We start from the raw sequence: 21,990 nt of genomic DNA, 5'->3' as shown, positions 1-21,990 counted from the left end.
CCTTGTAGCAATTGTGAATGGGAGTTCACTCATGATTTGGCTCTCTGTCTGTTCTTGGTGTATAGGAATGCTTGTGAGTTTTGCACATTGATTTTGTATCCTGAGACTTTGCTGAAATTGCTTATCAGCTCAAGGAGATTTTGGGCTGAGACGCTGGGGTTTTCTAAATAAACAATCATGTCATCTGCAAAGAGACAATTTGACTTCCTCTTTTCCTAATTGAATACACTTTATTTCTTTCTCTTGCCTGATTGCCCTGGCCAGAACTTCCAATACTGTGTTGAATAGGAGTAGTGAGAGAGGGCATACTTGTCTTGTGCCAGTTTTCAAAGGGAATGCTTCCAGTTTTTGCCCATTCAGTATGAGATTGGCTGTGGGTTTGTCATAAATGGCCCTTATTATTTTGAGATATGTTCCATCAATACCTAATTTATTGAGAGTTTTTAGCATAAAGTGCTGTTGAATTTTGTCGAAAGTCTTTTCTGCATCTATTGACATAATCATGTGGTTTTTGTCATTGATTCTGTTTATGTGATGGAGTACATATATTGATTTGTGTATATTGAACCAACCTTGCATCCCAGGAATGAAGCCGAGTTGATCGTGGTGGACAAACTTTTTGATGTGCTTCTGGATTCAGTTTATCAGTATTTTATTGAGGATTTTTTCATCGATGTTCATCAGGCATATTGGCCTAAAATTTTCTTTTTTTTGTTGTGTCTCTGCCAGGTATCAGGAAGATGCTGGCCTCATAAAATGAGTTAGGGAGGATTCTCTCTTTTTCTATTGTTTGGAATAGTTTCAGAAGGAATGGTACCAGTTCCTCTTTGTGCCTCTGGTAGAATTTGGTGGTGAATCTGTCTGGTCCTGGGCATTTTTTGGTTGCTAGGCTATCAATTGCTGCCTCCATTTCAGAACTTTTAATTGGTCTATTCAGGGATTTGACTTCTTCCTGGTTTAGTCTTGGGAGGTTGTATGTGTCCTGGAATTTATCCATTTCTTCTAGATTTTCTAATTTATTTGTGTAGAGGTGTTTATAGTATTCTCTGATGATAGTTTGTATTTCTGTGGGATCAGTGGTGATATCATTTTTTATCCTTTATCATTTTTTATTGCATCTGTTTGATTTTTCTCCCTTATCTTCTTTATTAATCTGGCTAGCAGTCTATCAATTTTGTTGATCTCTTCAAAAAATCAGTTCCTGAATTCATTGATTTTTTGAAGGGTTTTTGTGTCTCTGTCTCCTTCAGTTCTGCTGTGGTCTAAGTTATTTCTTTTCTTCTGCTAGCTTTTGAATTTGCTTGCTCTTGCTTCTCTTGTTCTTTTAATTGTGATGTTAGGGTGTCAATTTTAGATCTTTCCTGCTTTCTCTTGTGGGCATTTAGTGCTATAAATTTCCCTCTACACACTGCTTTAAATGTGTCCCAGAGATTCTGGTATGTTGTGTTTTTATTCTCATTGGTTTCAAAGAACATCTTTATTCCTGCCTTCATTTCATTATTTACCCAGTAGTCATTCAGGAGTAGGTTGTTTAGTTTCCATATAGTTGTGTGGTATTGAGTGAGTTTCTTAATCCTGAGTTCTAATTTGATTGCACTGTGGTCTGAGAGACTGTTATGATTTCTGTTCTCTTGCATTTGCTGAGGAGTATTTTACTTCCAATTATGTGGTCAATTATAGAATAATTGCGATGTGGTGCTGAGAAGAATGTATATTCTGTCAATTTGGGGTAGAGAGTTCTGTAGATGTCTATTAAGTCTGCTTGGTCTGGAACTGAGTTCAAGTCCTGGATATCCTTGTTAATTTTCTGTCTCGTTGATTTGTCTAATATTGACAGTGGGGTGTTAAAGTTTCCCACTATTATTGTGTGGGAGTCTAAGTCTCTTTGTAGGTCTTTAAGGACTTTCTTTATGAATCTGGGTGCTCCTGTATTGGGTGCATATATATTTAGGATAGTTATCTCTCCTTGTTGCATTGATCCCTTTATGATTATGTAATGCCCTTCTTTGTCTCTTTTGATTTTTGCTGGCTTAAAGTCTGTTTTATCAGAGACTAGGATTACAACCCCTGCTTTTTTTTCTTTCCATTTGCTTGATAAATCTTCCCCCATCCCTTTATTTTGAGCCTATGTGTGTCTTTGCACGTGAGATGGGTCTCCTGCACACTGATGGGTCTTGACTCTGTCTAATTTGCCAGTCTGTGTCTTTTAATTGGGGCATTTAGCTCATTTACATATAAGGTTAATATTGATATGTGTGAATCATCCTGCCATTATGATGCTATCTGGTTATTTTGCCTGTTAGTTGATGCAGTTTCTTCATAGCATCGATGGTCTTTACAGTTTGGTATGTTTTTGCAGTGGCTGGTACTGGTTGTTCCTTTCCATGTTTAGTGCTTCCTTTAGGAGCTCTTGTAAAGGCAGGCCTAGTGGTGACAAAATCTCTCAGCATCTGCTTGTCTGTAAAGGATTTTATTTCTCCTTCGCTTAGGAAGCTTAGTTTGGCTGGATATGAAATTCTGGGTTGAAAATTCTTTTCTTTAAGAATGTTGAATATCAGCCCCCACTCTCTTCTGGCTTATAGATTTTCTGCTGAGAGATCTGCTGTTAGTCTGATGGGCTTCCCTTTGTGGGTAACCCGACCTTTCCCTCTGGCTGTCCTTAACATTTTTTTTTTTATTTCAACTTTGGTGAATCTGACAATTATGTGTCTTAGGGTTGCTCTTCTTGAGGAATATCTTTGTGGTGTTCTCTGTATTTCCTGAATTTGAATGTTGGCCTGCCTTGTTAGGTTGGGGTAGTTCTCCTGCATAATATCCTGAAGAGTGTTTTCCAACTTGGTTGCATTCTCCCTGTCACTTTCAGGTACACGAATCAAATGTAGATTTGGTCTTTTTACATAGTCTCATATTTCTTGGAGGTTTTGTTTGTTTCTTTTCACTCGTATTTTGTCTCATCTTGTCTTCTCACTTTATTTCATTGAATTGATCTTCAGTCTCTGATATCCTTTCTTCTGCTTGATCAGTTCGGCTATTGATACTTGTGTATGCTTCACAAAGTTCTCGTGCTGTGTTTTTCAGCTCCATCAGGTCATTTATGTTCTTCTCTAAACTGGGTATTCTAGTGAGCAATTCCTGTAACTTTTTTTCAAGGTTCTTAGCTTCCTGGCATTGGGTTAGAACATGCTCCGTTAGCTCACAGGAGTTTGTTATTACCCATCTTCTGAAGCATACTTCTGTCAATTCGTCAAACTGATTCTCCATCCAGTTTTGTTCCCTTGCTGTCGAGGAGTTGTGATCCTTTGGAGGAGAAGAGGTGTTCTGGTTTTTGGAATTTTCAGCCTTTTTGCACTGGTTTCTCCCCATCTTCATGGATTTATATATCTTTGGTCTTTGATGTTGGTGATGTTGATAGTATTCCTTTCTGTTTGTCAGTGTTCCTTCTAACAGGCCCCTCTGCTGCAGGTCTGCTGGAGTTTGCTGGAGGTCCACTCCAAACCCTGTTTGCCTGGGTATTACCAGCGGAGACTGTAGAACAAAGATTGCTGCCTGTTCCTGCCTCTGGAAGCTTTATCCCAAAGGGGCACCAGCCAGATGCCAACCAGAGCTCTCCTCTATGAGGTGTCTGTCGGCCCCTACTGGGAGGTATCTCTCAGTCTGGATACATGGATGGTCAGGGACCCACTTGAGAAGGCAGTCTGTCCATTATCAGATCTTGAACACTTTGCTGGGAGAATTGCTGCTCTCTTGGGAGCTGTCAGGCAGGGATGTTTAAGTCTGCTGAAGCTGTGCCCAAAGCCTCCCCTTCCCCCAGGTGCTATGTCCCAGGGAGCTGTGGTAGACTCCACCCAGTTTGAACTTCCTGGGGCTTTGTTTACAGTGTAAGGTAAAACCACCTACTCTCAAGCCTGTAATCCCAGCACTTTGGGAGGCTGAGACGGGCGGATCACGAGGTCAGGAGATCGAGACCATCCTGGCTAACACGGTGAAACCCCGTCTCTACTAAAAAATACAAAAAAAACTAGCCAGGCGAGGTGGTGGGCGCCTGTAGTCCCAGCTACTGGGGAGGCTGAGACAGGAGAATGGCATAAACCCAGGAGGCGGAGCTTGCAGTCAGCTGAGATCCGGCCATTGCACTCCAGCCTGGGCAACAGAGCGAGACTCCATCTCAAAAAAAAAAAAAACCCACCTACTTAAGCCTCAGCAATGGCGGATGCCCCTCCCTTTACCAAGCTCGAGTGTCCCAGGTTGACCTCAGACTGCTGTGCTAGCAGAGAGAATTTCAAGCCAGTGGATCTTAGCTTGCTGGCCTCCATGAGGTTGGGACCTGCTCAGCCAGGCACCAAGAGAATATCCTGGTCTGCCGGTGGCAAAGACCATGGGAAAAGCACATTGTCTGGGCCAGAATGCACCATTTCTCCCAGTAGAGTCTCTCACAGCTTCCCTTGGCTAGGGAAGTGAAATCCCTTGACCCCTTGCACTTCCCAGGTGAAGTGACATCCCACCCTGCTTTGGCTTATCCTCCCTGGGCTGCACCCACTGTCCAACCAGTCCCAGTGAGATGTACTGGGTACCTCAGTTGGAAATGCAGGAATCATCCGCCTTCTGTGTCAATCTTACTGGGAGCTGCAGACTGGAGCTGTTCCTATTCGGCCATCTTTTTGGCTATATCTGTTTTGATGCTAGGGTCATGCAGTTTTGATTACTATAGCTTTGTGTAGTAGATTTTGAGATAGTGTGATGCCTCTACCTTTGTTCTTTTTGCTCATGATTGCTTTGGCTACTCAGGATCTTTTATGTTCCCATATGAATTTTAGGATCTATTTTATTTCTGTGAAAATGTCATTGAAATTTTCTTAGGGATTACATTGAACCTGTAGGTTATTTTGGGTAGCATGAACATTTTAACAATATTGTTTCAACTCATGAATATGGGATGTATTTTCAATTCTTTGTGTGTTCTTCAATTTATTTCAACAAGTCTTACAGTTTTCAGTGTAACAGATCTTTCACTTCTTTGATTAAGTGTATTCCCAAGTATTTTATTTCTTTTTATGCTATTATAAATGGGATTGTTTTCTTGATTTCTTTTTTAGATAGTTTGTTGTTAATTTATAGAAACACAACTGATTTTTGTATATTGGTTTTTGTATCCTGCCACTTTGTTTGATTCATTTGTTCTGCAAGTTTTGGGGGGCATCTTTAGAGTTTTCTATATAGGAGAGTATATCATCTGGAAACAAATATGATTTTACTTATTCTTTTTCTATTTTGATGCATTTTATTTGTTTTTCTTGACTAATTGCCCTGGCATGGACTTCTAGTACTATGTTGAATAGAATTGGTGAGAATGGGTATCCTTGTTTTTGATCTTACAGGAAAAGCTTTAAACTTTTCACTGTTGAGTATAATAATGTTAGCTATGGGGTTCTGATATATGGATTTTATTATATTAAGGTACATTCCTTCTATACCTATTTATTGATGGGTCTTATTATGAAAGGATGTTGAATTTTGTCAAATGCTTTTTCTGCATCTTATGAGATGATCATATGGTTTTATCTTTTATTCTGCTAATATATGCACAACATTTATTGATTTGCTGATTCATCCTTGTACTCTAGGGATAAATTCCACTTGATCATAGTGAATGATCCCTTTAATCTACTGTTAAATTTGTTTTGCTAGTATTGTGTTGAAGATTTTTACATCTATATTCATCAGGGATATTGGCCTGTAATTTTCTTTTCTTGTGATGTCCATGTCTGACTTTGTTATCAGGATGATTGATATGACTTGTAAAATAGTTTGGAAGTATTTATTCCTCTTCAAGATTTTGGAAGAGTTCGGGAAGGATTATATTAGTTCTTCTTTAAATATTTGGTAGAATTCAGCCATGAAGCTGGGAAGTCTTGGGCATTTCTTTGATAGGACTTTTTTTTATTATTTATTGACTCTTCTTGGTGATTATTGGTCTTTTCAGATTTTTTATTTCTTCAGTCTTGCTAGGTTGTTAACTCATTTTCTTCTAGGTTGTTCAGTTTGTTAGAATGTAATTTTTTTTGTGGTAGTTTCTTTTATCTTTTTTTTTTATTTCTATGGTATCAGTTGTAATGTCTCATTTTTCTTTACTGAGGTTATTTGGGCCTTCTCTCTCTTTTTTCTTAGTCCAGCTAAAGATTTGCTGATTTTATCTTTTCAGAAAACTTTTAGTCTTGTTATCCTTTTCTATTGTTTTTCTAGTCTCTATTATTTATTTCTGCTCTTTGTAATTTTCTTCATTCTATTAACTATTGGCTTAATTTGTTATTTTTCTAGTTCTTTGATGTATCACATTAGGTTATTTATTTGAGATCATTATTTTTTTTTAAGTAGACATCTATTGCAATACACTTCCCACTTAGAACTGCTTTTGCTGCATTTCATGAGTTTTAGTATGTTGTATTTCCATTTTGGTTTGTCTCAAGATACTTTCTGATTTCCCTTTGGATTTCTTTTTTGACTCGTCATTTGTTTAGGAGTGTGTTAATTTCTACATATTTGTGAATTTTTCCAGTTTTTCTCCTGTCGTTGATTTCTAGTTTCAAATTATTGTCATTGGAAAATATGCTTGATATGACTTCAGTCTTCTTAAGTATATTAAGACATGTTTTGTGGCCTAACACATGAGCTATCATGGGAAATATTTCATGTGCACTCAAGAAGAATGTATGTTCTGCTGCTGTTGGGTGGAATGTTTTGTATATGTCTATTGGGTCCATTTGGCCTAAAGTATTGTTCAAGTCCAGTGTTGCCATATTCATTTGTTGTCTGAATGAACTGTCTATTGTTGTAAAGGGGGTATTACTGTACATGGGCTATTATTGTATTGCTATCTGTCTCTCGATTCAGATCTATTAGTAGTTGCTATATGTATTTAGGTAGTCTTATCTTGATGCATATTGTTTAAAATTGTTATAACCTCTTGATGGATTGACCCCTTTATAATTATATAATGACCTGCTTTGTCTCATGAGACAGCTAAAAACTTAAAATCTCTCTTTCTTATATAAGTATAGATACTTGTGCCTTCTTTTGGTTTTGCTTTGCATGGAGTATCTTTTTCCATCCCTTCACTTTTAGCTTTTGTGTGTTCCAGGCTGGAGTGCAGTGATGCGATCTCGGATCACTGCAACTTCTGCCTCCTGGGTTCAAGTGATTCTCCTGCGTCAGCCTCCCGAGTAGCTGGGACTACAGGTGTGCACCACCACACTGAGCTAATTTTTGTATTTTTAGTACAGACAGGGTTTCACCATGTTGGCCAGGATGGTCTCGATCTCTTGACCTTGTGATCCACCCACCATGGCCTCCCAAAGTGCTGGGATTACAGGCATGAGCCACCGCACCTGGCCTGTGTGTTCTTAAAGTTTATGTGAGTCTTTTGTGGGCAGTATGTAGTTGGGTTCTGAAAAAAAAAAAAAAATCCAGCCACTTGACATGTTTTTGTTGGAGATTTAATCCATTTACACTTAAATATATATATTCAAAGTAATTATTTATATGTAAGGACTTACTATTACCATTTTTTAAAATTATTTTTTATTATACTTTAAGTTCTAGGGTACATGTGCATAACGTGCAGATTTGTTACATATGTATATTTGTGCCATGTTGGTGTGCTGCACCCATCAACTCGTCAGCACCCATCAATTCATCATTTATATCTTGTATAACTCCCCAATGCAATCCCTCCCCCCTCCCCCCTCCCCATGATAGGCCCCGGTGTGTGATGTTCCCTTTCCCGAGTCCAAGTGATCTCATTGTTCAGTTCCCACCTATGAGTGAGAACATATTACCATTTTTTTTTTGAGATGTATTCTCACTCTGTTGCCCAGGCTGGAGTGCAGTGGTGCAATCTCGGCTCACTGCAGCCTCTGCCTCCTGGGTTCAAGCAATTCTCCTGCCTTAGCCTCCTGAGTAGCTGGAATTACAGGCACCTGCCACTACGCCTGGCTAATTTTTGTATTTTTAGTAGAGATACAGTTTCTCCATGTTGACCAGGCTGGTCTTGAACTCCTGACCTCAGGTGATACACCACCTCAGCCTCCCAAAGTGCTATGATTACAGGCATGAGCCACTGTGCCTAGCTCACTATTACCATTTTGAAGGACAATAATCATATGATCATTTCAATAGATGCAGAAACAGCATTTTGCAGCATTCAAAATCTTTTCATAGTAAAAACTTACAACAAATTAGGTATACAAGGAATGTTCCCCACATAAAAATGCCATATTAACCTACAGCTAACATTACACTCAGTGGTGAAAAGTTGAAGACTTTTTCTCTAATAACAAGAAAAAGACAAGGATGCCTACTCTGAACAATTCTATTCAATGTCGTACCAGAAGTCCAATGTAGTAGCCAAGCAATTAGTCAAGAAAAAGAAATTAAAGGTATCCAAATCAGAATAGAAGAAGTAAAATCATGTGTTTCTAGATGACATGAGTTCATATATAGAAAACCCTAAGGATGCCTCCCCTACCCGCATCAAATATAGAATGGTGCCACTCCCAAAACTCTTAGAACTAATAAATGAATTCAGTAAAGTTGCAGGTTACAAAATCAACATCCCCAAATCAGTTGTGTTTCTACACACTAACAATAACTGTGAAGAAGAAAACATTTAGAGTAGCATGAAAAGAAATGAACTAATTTAAGAATAAATTTAACCAAGAAAGTAAAAGATTTGCATGCAGAAAACTATAAAATATATAAGATATATTGAAGAAGACACAAAGAAATGGGACAATATCATATGTTCACGGATTAGAAGAGTTAATACCGTTATAATTAAGTCCATGTACCCAAAGTGATCTACAGATTCTGTGTGAATCCTATGAAAATACCAATGACATTTTTCACAGGCATAAAACAAATCCTAAAATTCATATGCAACTTCAAAAGGCCTTGAATAGCCAAAGCAAATTTTAGCAAGAGTAATAAGGCTGGAAGCACATTACTTTCTTTTTTTTTTTGGAGACGGAGTCTCACTCTGTCATCCAGGCTGGAGTGCAGTGGCGCGATCTCAGCTCACTGCAACCTCCTCCTCCCAGGTTCAAGCAATTCTCCTGCCTCAGCCTCCCAAGTAGCTGGGATTACAAATGCCTGCCACCATGCCTGGCTAACTTTTTTGTATTTTTAGTAGAGATGGGGTTTTACCATGTTGGCCAGGCCTGTTTTGAACTCCTGACCTCAAGTGATCTTCCCACCTTGGCCTCCAAAAGTGCTAGGATTACAGGCGTGAGCCACTGTGCCTGGCATTTTTTTTTTTTTGAATGGAGTCTCACTCTGTTGTCCAGGCTGGACTGCAGTGGGGTGATCTCGGCTTACTGCAACCTCTACCTTTCAGGTTTGAGTGATTCTCCTGCCTCAGCCTCCTGAGTAGGCTCAGATGATCCGCCTGCCTCAGCCTCCCAAAGTGTTGGGATTACAGGCCCCAGCCGCTGTACCTGGCCCTTACTTTCTGATTTCAAATTATGTTTTAAAGCTACAGTAATTAATGCAGTATGGTACTGGCATAAAATCAGACATGTAGACCCATGAAACAGATTAGCAAGTGCAGAAACAAACCCAAGCATGTGGACAAGTGATCTTCAACAAGAGTGTCAGAAATAAGCAATGGGGAAAGGATAGTGTCTTCAACAAATGATACTGGGAAAAGTGGATGTCTATATGCAAAAGAATGATATTGGATTTTCATGCCATGCACAAAATCAATTCAAAATGCATTAAAAACTTACCTGTATGACCTGAAACCGTAAAACTCCTTGATGAAAACATAGGACATAAGCTCCATGACATTGGTCTGGGCAATGATTTTTTTGAATGTTACACCAAAAAACAGGCAAAAAAGCAAAAATAAACAACTGAGATTACATCAAATTTAAAAGTCCTGCCTAAAAAAGGAAATAATAAAATGAAATGGAAAACTATAGAATAGGAGAAAATATTTCCGAACTATACATCTGATAATAATGGGTTAATATAAAAAATATACAAGGGACTCATACAACTGAATAGATGATAAAAAGTAATTAAAGGACTTGAATAGATATTTTTCCAAAGAAGACTTACAAATATACAATGGGTGTAGGAAAAGGTACTGTATATCACCAATCATCAGAGAAATGTAAATCAAAATCACAATGAAATAATACATCATACTTGTTAGGTTGGCTGTTATTAAGAAAAAATGGTATAACAATTCTTGGCAAGGATGTGGAGAAAAGGGAACCCTTCAACACTACTGGTGGGAATGTAAATTGGTAGAGCCATTATGGAAAACAGTATGGAAGTGCATAAAAATTTAAAATAGAACTACCATATGACCCATAAATGCCACTTCTGGGTATGTATCCAGAGGAATTTAAATCAATATGTCAGGGGGATATCTGCACTCGCATGTTCATTGCAGTAGCCAAAATCTGGAAACAACTTAGGTATCCATAATGGATGAATGGATATAATGTACCTATGCATACAACAGAATATTATTCACTCTTAAGAAATTAGAAAATCCTTCCATTTGTGACAACATGGATGGACCTAGAAGGCATTATGTTAAGTGAAAGAATCCAGGCACAGAAAGCAAAATAATTTAGGAGCTGAAAAGGTGTAGGCTAAAATGCACAAAGTTTCAGTTTTCCAAGATAAATAAGGTTTGTAGATCTATTATATAACAGAATCCCCATAGTGAACAATACTGCATTGTATACTTAAAATTTTCTAAGAGGGTAGGTGTTTTGTTAATTTTTCTCAATAACAACGGCATCAGCAGAAACCATGACAAACAATTATGATATTAATGAGGGCAGAAGGAAACATTTGGAGGTGAAGATCTCTTCGTGGCCTAGATGATGATAATTTCATGGGTATATTCATATCCCCAATTCATTGGGATGGATACAATAAAATGTATAGCTTTTATATACTAATTACATACCAATAAAGTGATTTAAAAGTACAGGATAAAATATAGAAACTAGGACTTTATTAAATTATTATGCATAAATTTACATAGTAGCAGGATAGGACAATCATTCTGGTCTTTGGGGGAGCTAATGGACATATTCTTCAGGATATTGTCAGTGCATTGTCTAGCTGTTCACCTGTGCATAATGATAAATAAATAAATAGGCATAGACCTAGAGGGCCTTGAAAATCTTCTGTAACTGTGGGACAAATTGAGATCTCAATTAGATATTGATTTGTAGTATGGCTTGTGAAGATATGATTCCTTTTTGGTGAACAGAATGCTTAGAACTAGTGTCCAGTCTTAGAGATGAAGTTGTTAAGTTAGATAAGAACAATGTACATTACCTGAATCATGTGGTCTGGACAGGAAAGCAGTCCTGTTAAGAATTACATCATGACATTTTTCTAGGGAGGCATAGACGTTACAAGTGAGGGTAATAGGCTGTTTTGCCTTTCAAAGTGTCTTTAGCCCAACTGCATGCATCACAAATAGTTATGTCAGAATTGGAATCACAATAATTCTAACATGGCAAATTCACATTCGTGAATGAATTTTAGTGATTAGGTAGGGCATTGGCAAGGTAAAGGCATCCATGTGGTTAAAAAGTAATGACAGATTCTGAATTCACATTATTTAAAAAGCTAATATTGATTACAGACCTAAAGGTAAGAAAATAAAACCATAAAAAGGGAGGGAATTCAACTCTCAAAACTAAAAACACCTGAAGCAAAGTTAAAATGTAAGCAATAGACTGGGAGAAAAGATTTGTGCACATACAATAGAAAAAAGGAGTAGTAATAAGAATCTGTAACTCCCTAAAAACACTAAGAAAAATAGGCAAAGTATATAAAGAGGTAACTAAGAAAAAGACAAAAAAATTGGCCAATAAACGTTTTAAGAGATGCTCAGTCTCACTGTGATCAGGGAAGATGTAAGACAAAACCATGACTTTTTTGTCTACAAAATTTAGAAGTTTTCTAATATCAACTGTTGGCAGAGAGGTAGTGGAATGAATACTGTTACAATGCTAGTGTAATAGAAATTTCCCGCTTCTGAGGACAATTTAGCACAGTTTAGTAATAACAAAAGTGTATGCCATGTTATATCACAAATCTATTTTTATCTACCCTCGAGAAAGGAGTACAGTATACTCAAGAAAGCATATAAAAGGAATTTTTTGCATCAGTGTGATGTCAGCAAAACTAGAAAGAACCTGTTTTTGTTAGTAGGAGTATGGCTCAATAATCTATGGTAAATGAATGATAAAGGAATACTATGAATAACTATATGACAACAAATTAGATAACTGAGATGATATATATTTCTAGAAAGACCCAAACTAAACTGTATCAAGAAGAACAAGAACATGTGGCTGGACTTATAAGTAGTGAAAAGATTTAATTAGTAATTAACATATTCCCACCAAGGAATGCTTAGGCCAGATGACTTCACTTTCTAATCCTGTCAAATATTTAAAGAAGAATTAATACCAGGCCTGTACAAACTCTTCCAAAAGATAAAAGAGTTCACACTTCTCAATTCATTTTGTGAGATTAGTGTTACTCTGATACCAAAATTAGACAATCACAAGAAAATAAATATATTTAAGAAGATAAATACGTGTTATGAATATGAACACAAAAATCCTCACCAAAATACTAGCAAACTGAATCCAACAACGTATAAAAAAGATTACATATGATGAACATGGGGGATTTATTTTAGGAATGCAAGGTTGATTTAAAATACAGGTATCAATTTATATAATATGTAATATTGATTAAATAAAGGAGAATAAAATCACATCAGTTCACTAGATTCAGTAAATGCACCTGACAAAATTCAACATCATTTTATGATAAAAATTCCACAAACCAGGAAGAGAAGGAAACTTCCTTAACCTGATAAAGGCCATTTGCAAACCCCATTCAACATCATACTCAGAGGTGAAGAATGAATAATTTCTCCCTATGATCACAAAAAAGACAAGGCGTTCACTTCTGTTCATCATTATAGTAGAGGTTCTAGCAAGGGCAATTATGGAAGAAAGGGAAATACAAGTGTCTGCACTGGTGAGGAAGAAGTAAAACTACCTCCATTTGCAAATGACATGATTTTAGATATTAAAACATCCTGAGTTCTGCTAAAACCTATTGGAAGTAAGGAATGAATTCATCAAGGCTGCAATATATAAGATTGATAAACAAAAACAATTTGTATTTCTTTTTTTTGTTTGTTTTTTTTGAGATGGAGTCTTGCTCTGTCGCCCAGGCTGGAGTGCAGTGTCGAGATCTTGGCTCACTGCAAGCTCTGCCTCCGGGATTCACGCCATTCTCCTGCCTCAGCCTCCCAAGTAGCTGGGACTACAGGCGCTCGCCGCCACACCCGGCTAATTTTTTGCATTTTTAGCGGAGACGGGGTTTCACCGTGTTAGCCAGGATGGTCTCGATTTCCTGACCTCATGATCCTCCCGCCTCGGCCTCCCAAAGTGCTGGGATTACAGGCGTGAGCCACCGTGCCCAGCCAACAATTTGTATTTCTATACACTAGCTGTTATGGGTTGAATTGTATCCCCTCAAAAGATAAGTTGAAGTTCTCACACCCTGCTACCTCAGGGCGACCCTATTTGGAAACAGGGTTATTGCCAATATTATTAGTTGAGATGAGGTCATACTGGAGTAGAATGGGCCCTTAATCTAACGTGACTAATGTCCTTATAGGAATTGGAGAAGACAGATAAACATGGAGGAAAAAACTGCTAATGTAAAGATGGAGGCAGAGATTGGGTTTATTCTGCCACAATCCAAAGAATACCAGGGACTAACAGTGGCTAGAATAGGCATGGTAGATTCCTTCCCTAGATATTTCAGAGGGAGCATGGCTGTGCCAACACTTTAATTTTGAATTTCAAGTCACCAGGCTGTGAGAAAATAAATTCTTGTTGTCTTAAATCACCCATATGCGGTCCTTTATTACTAAAGCCGTAGGAAATGAATACACTATGAACATTTCAAAAGTGAAATAAAGAAAACAATTCAATTTATAATAGCATCAAAGAGATCATGACTGAATTTAAAAAAAGAAATGCAAGACTTGGACACTGAAACTACAAAACATAATTGAAAGAACTTAAAGAACACCTACAGAAATGAATAGATATCTCATCTTCATAGACTGTTAAACTTAATATTTTTTATTTTATTTTTTAGAGACAGAGTCTCATTCTACCCAGTCTGGAGTGCAGTGATGCAATCATAGCTCACTTCAGCTGCTAACTCCTAGGCCCAAGGCATCTTCCTACCTCAGCCTTCTAAGCAGCTAGGACTATAGGCATGCACCACCATGCCTGGCAATGTAAAAAAATTTTTTTGTAGGGACAGGGTCTTGCTGTGTTGCCTAGGCTTGTCTTAAACTCCTGGCTTCAAGTGATCCTCCTGCCTTGGCCTCCCAAAGTTCTGTGATTACAGGCGTGAGCCACCATACCTGTCTTTAATAATCTTAAGGTAGCAATACTTCCCAAATTGTCCTACAGATTCAATGTAATTACTTTCAAAATTCCAGCTGACATTTTTTCAGAACTGACAAGCTGATTCTAAAACTCATGTGGAAGTTCAAGGAAGCTAGAATAGCAAAAGTAATCTTAAGAACAAAGTTAGAAGACTCACACTTAACTGATTTTAAAACTTAATACAAAGCTACAGTAACCAAGGCAAAATGTTACTGGCATAAGGCTAGACATGTGGCTATATGGCTAGACATATAGAGCAATGGAATGGAACTGAAAGTCCACAAATAAACCCTTACATTTATGAACAAATGATTTTCAAGGTAAGATGATTCAATGGGGGAAAGAAAAGTCTTTAATTTATAATAAATGGTACTTGGGCAACTGGTTATCCACATGCAAAAGAACGAGGCTGGATTACTTATTTTTGCCATTCACTAAAGTCAAAATTATCAAAGACCTAAATTTAAGAGGTAAAACTATAGGCATTTTAGAAGAAACATAGGAGTAAATCTTTGTGACATTGGGTTAGGCAGTGATTTCTTAGATATGACATCAGATGTACAATCAACAACAACAACAAAATAGATAAACTTTATCAAAATTAAAACTTTTGTGCTGCAAATGATACTATCAAAACATGAAATAAACTGCTTATAGAATGTGAAAATATTCACAAATCATATATCTGCTAAGGTACTTAGTAGAACATACAAAGAACTCTTACATCTCAATAATAAAAAGATAAATAATTCCATTAAAAATAGGCAAAGTATCTGAATAGGTATTTCCCCAAAGAAGATTTAGAAATGCCCAATAATCACATGAAAAGATACTTAACATTGTTAGCTGCTAGGTTTTTTTGTTTTTTGTGTTTTTTTTTTTTTGAGACAGAGTCTTGCTATGTCATTCATGCTGGAGTGCAGTGACATGATCTCAGCTCCCTGCAACTTCCACCTCCCAGGTTCAAGCAATTCTTGTGCCTCAGCCTCCCAGGTTGCTGGGACTACAGGCACCTGCCACCATGCCCGGCTAATTTTTGTATTTTTCGTAGAGATGGGTTTTCACCATGTTGGCCAGGCTGGTCTCAAACTCTGACCTCAGTTGATCTTCTTGCCTCGGCCTCCCAAAGTGCTGGGATTACATGCATGAGCCACCGGGCCTGGCTGTCACTAGTTTTAATTGCAAATCAAAACTACAATGAGATACCACTTTACATGCCCTAGGATGGCTATAATCAATCATACATTACTAATAGGAATTTAAGTTATGTATCTGGTTTAGAAAACAGTTTGCTGGTTCCTCAAAATGTTAAATACAGAGTCTGCATATGATTCAGAAATTCTGTTTCTAGGTTTACGCATGAGATAAATGAAAACACCTGTTCACACAACAACTTGTACATAAATGTTCATAATAGCATTATTCATAATGGCAGAAAAGTTGAAACAAACAAAATGTCCTTAAAGTGATTGATAAATAAAATGTGGAATATCCTTATAATGGAATGTTATTTGACAGTAAAAAGGAACAAAGTAATAATGTGCTATAATAGGGAAGAACCTCGAAAACACATTGCTAAATGTAAGAAGCCAGTTTCAAAAGACCAGATACTATATGCTTCTATTTGTGTCAAATATCCAGAATAGGCAAATCTAGAGCGATAAAGTATGTTACTGGCTGGGTATTTGCAAAGAGGAATTAGGAGTGACTACTAATGTGTCTGGGGTTCCTTTGTGGGGTAAATAAGATGTAGTAAAATTAGATAGTGGTGATGGTTGCTCAAGTTGGTGAATATATTAAAAGAAACTGAAATGTATACTTTAAAATGTGCACTGTATCATGGTGGTGATGGTTGCTCAAGTTGGTGAATATATTAAAAGAAATTGAAATGTATACTTTAAAATGTGCACTGTATGATATATTAATTATACCTAAATAGAGCTGTTATAAATTCTGATTTAATAAATGAATAACTCTTGTCAAAAATAATCTATGGTTTATCCATACTATGGAACAATGTCAGCAAACTGTGGCCCAAATAATCTATGGTTTATCCATACTGTGGAACAATGTCATCAAACTGTGTCAGCAAACTGTGGAACAATGTCAAACCTAACCTGAAACTTATTTTTGTAAATAAAATTTAATTGGAATACAGCCATACCCATTGAGTAATAGTGACAGAGACCATCAGGCTTGCAGAATCTAAAATACTTACTATCTAGTTCTTTGCAAAAAATGTTTGCCAACTCCTGCTGTGGAATAATCATTGGCACTTAAAAAAACTGAGAAAGATCTATGTTTATGGATATGAAGAAATCTCAGACTTTATGTTAAGTGAAAAAGTAAGTTGAGAACAATATATACAGTGATGTCATTTATGTGAAAAAGAAAACTGAAATCCAATCCACTAATAAAAATTACAGAATGGAAAAGGTACATGCAGTATTGTGTAAAATCATAGAACAAGTCCTGGAAAGGTAACAGTGATTCAATAATATTTCTAGGGAGAGTATTAAATTTATGAAGTTGTAATCAAAGTGTCCATTAAACTTCATTTGTATTAAAATCTTTACAAAGAAAATATGTATGTTACATAAATTAAAATATAAATGTACAATTATAAACATACTTTTTTGGTTTATTTTTCAGAGCTGTAAATGATCAAGTTTTGTTAAATGCTGTAAGTATAGCACTCTCAATTTGAAATTACACTTTGTCCTTGAGTTCTTAACAGATTCTAGAAATTGTCAGGATACATAATCCTATATAAAGCTCCAATGCTTACTTAGTTTATTTCAAATATTTTTATGCATATGTGAACTGGAAAGCCTTGTCTATTTTGTTCATTTTACTCTCATTATCACTCAGAAATAATTCACTTCTGAAATACTAAACTGTAATGTCCTACAGTCATCTGAATAGTTCCAGTCCTTGACACTTGTAGCTCTTTTATGTCTTTCAGCTCCAATTCTTGTCTCACTGTACATACTGATATCAATGTTTCATTATTGTCATGAGTTAATGAAGACTTTCTTACTTTAATAATTAAATATCTGAACAACCTTTCTACATTGAGAGTTTTACTCTTCATTATTACTAAAATTATTTGTTTTTAGGAATACAAACAGATACAACGTGATTTTCAGTTGTTATCAGAAGAGAAGTTGGTGCTGGAAAATGAACTACAAAAGTTGAAGGACACAGAGGTTGGAAAAATTTTAGTGTTTGAAAATGGCATATACATGACGAGTTATTATGTTAGGATAGAAATCAAAGATATATTTAAATGTTATATAATATGTTTTTAATATTAATAATTTGTAGCAGCTATGCTTTAAAAAATAAAATTATGCCATATTCTAAATTATCATATTAGGTGTCAAAACCAAAAGGATGCCATGAAAAAACAGATAAAATTTAAACATCTGAAAAGACATTTCTAGGCCAAATATTTACCTTTATTAAACTAGCAGTAAATTAGTTTTCAAATATATTGTAAATGCATTTCGTGGTATTTTCTACAATTATGTAATGTGTGTATCCCAGTTCATTATACCAAATAGAGTAAATAGAAATAGAAATGCAAGGGTAAAGGAAAATTTGTTTCCTCTTGTATTTTATTGTTCTCTTTGCCATCATTAGAGAGCTTACAAATTCACACTATAGACAATAAAGTCAAATACATTAAAAGTGAACTTTTATTAACCACTTAAAACTTAAGATATATGGTTGAGGAAAAATACTAAATTCAGTAATGTTGGTTGCTTGATATTTCTTCCTTACTAGGGGAGGAAGCAGAAATCATATGGGAGATTTGCTATTTGATCAGTTAGAGAAGCAGTAGTCTTACATAGGTGTCAAATATAAGATCAGTGCTGTCATATATGTTCGATTTAGGAATAGTTTTCCTTTAGGTATCATGCCAAGTAGGAATAGGACATTGGAACAAAATAACTAAAAATAGTAAATTGTCATGTTGAAGAACTGAGTAGTCTGACCAAGTGTGAGAATTTTGCAGCATGCTAATCACATACTGTTAGAGCCACGTTGAAAAAACACCGGAGCTTCTTAGATGACTTGAGGATGTTGCACCAGTTTCTGGTTTTGCTTCCTTGTGTTGTTTCTTTAGGTGTTTTGTCTCTAATTCTGCTCTAGAGAGCAATGATTTTTGCATGAACTTCAATGTATGATCTAGGATACAACAAGGTTTTCTTGTTTAATGCATGGAAACTTTGGTGCTCATTTGGTAGGTTATACTCTTACCCATTCTTTAAAACATTTACAAACTTTTTTTATTTTTGTGGGTACATAGTAGGTGTATATATTTATAGGGTACATGAGATATTTTAGTACAGGCATACAATGTGTAATAATCACATCATGGACAATTGGGTATCCATTTCTTTAAACACTTATCCTTTGTGTTGCAAATAATCCAATTATACTTTTTTTAGTTATTCTTAAATGTACAATTAAATCACTATTGACTATAGTCCCCCTGTTGTGCTATCAAATACTAGGTCTTACTCATTCTTTACAACTATATTTTTTGTACCCATTAACCATCCCCACTCCCTGCTCACACTCCAAGCCTCTGGTAACCATCCTTCTATTCTCTATCTCCATGAGTTCAATTGTTTTGATTTTTAGTCCCAACAAATAGTGAAAACATGCAATGTTTGTCTTTCTGTGCCTGGCCTATTTCATTTAACATAATGACTTCCAGTTCCATCTATGTTGTTGCAAATGATACAATCTCCTTTTTTATGACTAAATAGTATTACATTGTGTATAAGTATTACATTTTCTTTTCCCAGTCGTATGTTGATGGGCACAGAGGTTGCTTCCAAATCTTGGCTACTGAAAACAGACCTGCAACTAACACGGGAGTGCAGATATCTCTTTGATATACTGATTTCCTTTTTTTGGGATCTATACATATCAGTAGGATTGCTGGATTGTATGGTAGCTCTATTTTTAGTTTTTTGAGCAACCCCCAAACTGTTTTCCATAGTGGTTTTACTAATTCACATTCTCACCAACAGTGTACGAAGGTTCCCTTTTCTCCACATTATCTCCAGCATTTGTTATTACCTGGCTTTTTGATAAAAGTCATTTTAACTGGGGTACGACGATATTTCATTGTAGTTTTGATTTGCATTTCTTAGATGATCAGTGATGTTGAGGACCTTTTTACATACCTGTTTGCCATTTGTATGTCTTGTTTTGAGAAATATCTATTCAAATCTTTTATCCATTTTTAAATTGGATTATTAGATTTTTTTTCCTATAGGGTTATTTGAGCTCCTTTTATATTCTGATTGTTAATCCCTCGTCAGATGGGTAGTTTGGAAATATATTTTTTCTCATTTTGTGGGTTGTCTCTTCACTTTGTAGATTGTTTTCTTTGCTGTGCAGAAGCTGTTTAACTTGATGTTATCCCATGGGTCCATTTATTTTTTGGTTACCGTTACTTGTGGAGTATTACTCAAGAAATTTTTGCACGGATCAATGTGCTAGAGAGTTTCTCCAATGTTTTCTTGGAGTAGTGTCATAGTTTGAGGTCATAGATTTAAGTCTTTAATCCATTTTGATATGATTTTTGTGTAAGGTGAGAGATAGGGTTCAAGATTCATTCATCTGCATATAGATATCCAGTTTCCCAGCAACATTTATTGAAGAGACTGTCTTTTCCCCCACTGTATGTTCTTGGCACCTTTGTTGAAAATGAGTTCACTATAGGTGTGTGGAATTTTTTCTGGGTTCTTTTCTGTTCCTTTGGTCTATGTGTTGGCTTTTATGCAACTACCATGTTGTTTTGTTTACTGTAGCTCTGTACTATAATTTAAAGTCAAATAATATAATTTCTCCAGTTTCATTTCTTTTGCTCAGGATAGCTTTGGCTATTCTGGGGCTTTTGTGATTTTATATAAATGTTAGGATTTGTTTTCTATTTCTGTGAAGACTATCATTGATATTTTGATAGGGATTACAATTAATTTGTATGTTGCTTTGGGTAGTATGGACATTTTAATAATATTGATTCTTCCCATCTATGAACATGGAATATCTCTCCATTTTTCTGTATCCTCTTCAATTTCTTTCATCAGTGTTTTATAGTTATCCTTGTAGAGATCTTTCACTTCTTTGGTTAAAACCTAGGTGTTTAATTTGTGGCTGTTGTAAATAGGATTAGTTGTTTGATTTCTGTTTCAGATTATTCACTGTTGGTATATAGAAGTGTCACTGATTTTTGTATTTTGATTTGTATCCTGTAACTTTACTGAATTTATCAGTTCTAAGAGTTTTTTTTTTCTTTTTCTTTTGGGCCAGTCTTTAAATTTTTCCAAATATAAGATCATACCATCTGCAAACAAGGATAATTTGAATTGTTCCTTTCCAATTTGGATGCCCTTTATTTCTTTCTCTTATCTGATTGCTCTAGAGAGAACTTCTAGTACTATGCTGAACAACAGTCATGACAGTAGACATTCTTATCATGTTCCAGATCTTAGAGAAAAGGCTTTCAGTTTTTTCCCATTCCGAGTGAAACTGGCTGTGGGTTTGTCATATGTGGTTTTTATTATGGTTGAGGTATGTTTCTTCTGTAGCCAGTTTTTAGAGGGTTTTTTCATGAAGGGATATTGAACTTTATCAAATGCATTTTCAGCATCAATTGAAATGATCACATGGTTTTTGTCTTTCAATCTGTTAATATGATGTATCACACTGATTGATGTGCATATTGTGAATCCCACTTGGTCATGATGAATGATCCTTTTAATGTGTTGTTGAATGTGTTTTATTAGTGTTTTGTTGAGAATTCTTAAATCAATAGTCACCCAAAATATTGGCATATAGGCCTCTCTTTTGAAGAGCTTTTGTCTAGGTTTGGTATCAGGGTAATACTGGTCTTGTAGAATGAGTTTGGAAGTATTCCCTCCTCTTGTCTTTTTGGGATGGTTTTAATAGGGTTGGTGTTATTTCTTTTTTTTTTTATTATTATACTTTAAGTTCTAGGGTACATGTGCACAACGTGCAGGTTTGTTACATATGTATACATGTGCCATGTTGGTGTGCTGCACCTATTAACTCGTCATTTACATTAAGTATATCCCCTAATGCTATCCCTCCGCCCCCTGCTCCCCACATTAGGACCAGGTGTGTGATGTTCACCTTCCTGTGTCCAAGTGATCTCATTGTTCAGTTCCCACCTATGAGTAAGAACATGCGGTATTTGGTTTTCTGTTCTTGTGATAGTTTGCTGAGAATGATGGTTTCCAGCTGCATGCATGTCCCTACAAAGGACACAAACTCATCCTTTTTTATGGCTGCATAATATTCCATGGTGTATATGTGCCACATTTTCTTTTTTTAAATTTTTTTCCTTTTTAATTTTTTTATTATTATACTTTAAGTTCTAGGGTACATGTGCATAACGTGCAGGTTTGTTACATATGTATAC

At 36.1% G+C, this 21,990-nt stretch overlaps 1 protein-coding gene across 1 annotated transcript in view; it reads left to right on the top strand.

Moving 5' to 3' along the window:
* LOC108515918 (coiled-coil domain-containing protein 7-like) overlaps positions 1-21,990 on the top strand; it is a gene marked incomplete at its 3' end in the record, with an annotated part of 98,435 nt that overhangs the window by 44,186 nt on the left and 32,259 nt on the right. The window contains 2 exon segments of the mRNA XM_017853090.1: positions 17,175-17,205; positions 17,642-17,731. Of these exon segments, the coding sequence (XP_017708579.1) occupies positions 17,175-17,205; positions 17,642-17,731 (121 nt within the window).

Source organism: Rhinopithecus bieti, unplaced genomic scaffold, assembly GCF_001698545.2.
Source record: "Rhinopithecus bieti isolate Rb0 unplaced genomic scaffold, ASM169854v2 scaffold_35595, whole genome shotgun sequence".
NCBI classification, from domain to species: Eukaryota; Metazoa; Chordata; class Mammalia; order Primates; family Cercopithecidae; genus Rhinopithecus; species Rhinopithecus bieti.
The sequence above is the reverse complement of the archived record's forward strand: the minus strand, read 5'-3'. Positions and strand labels throughout refer to the sequence as shown.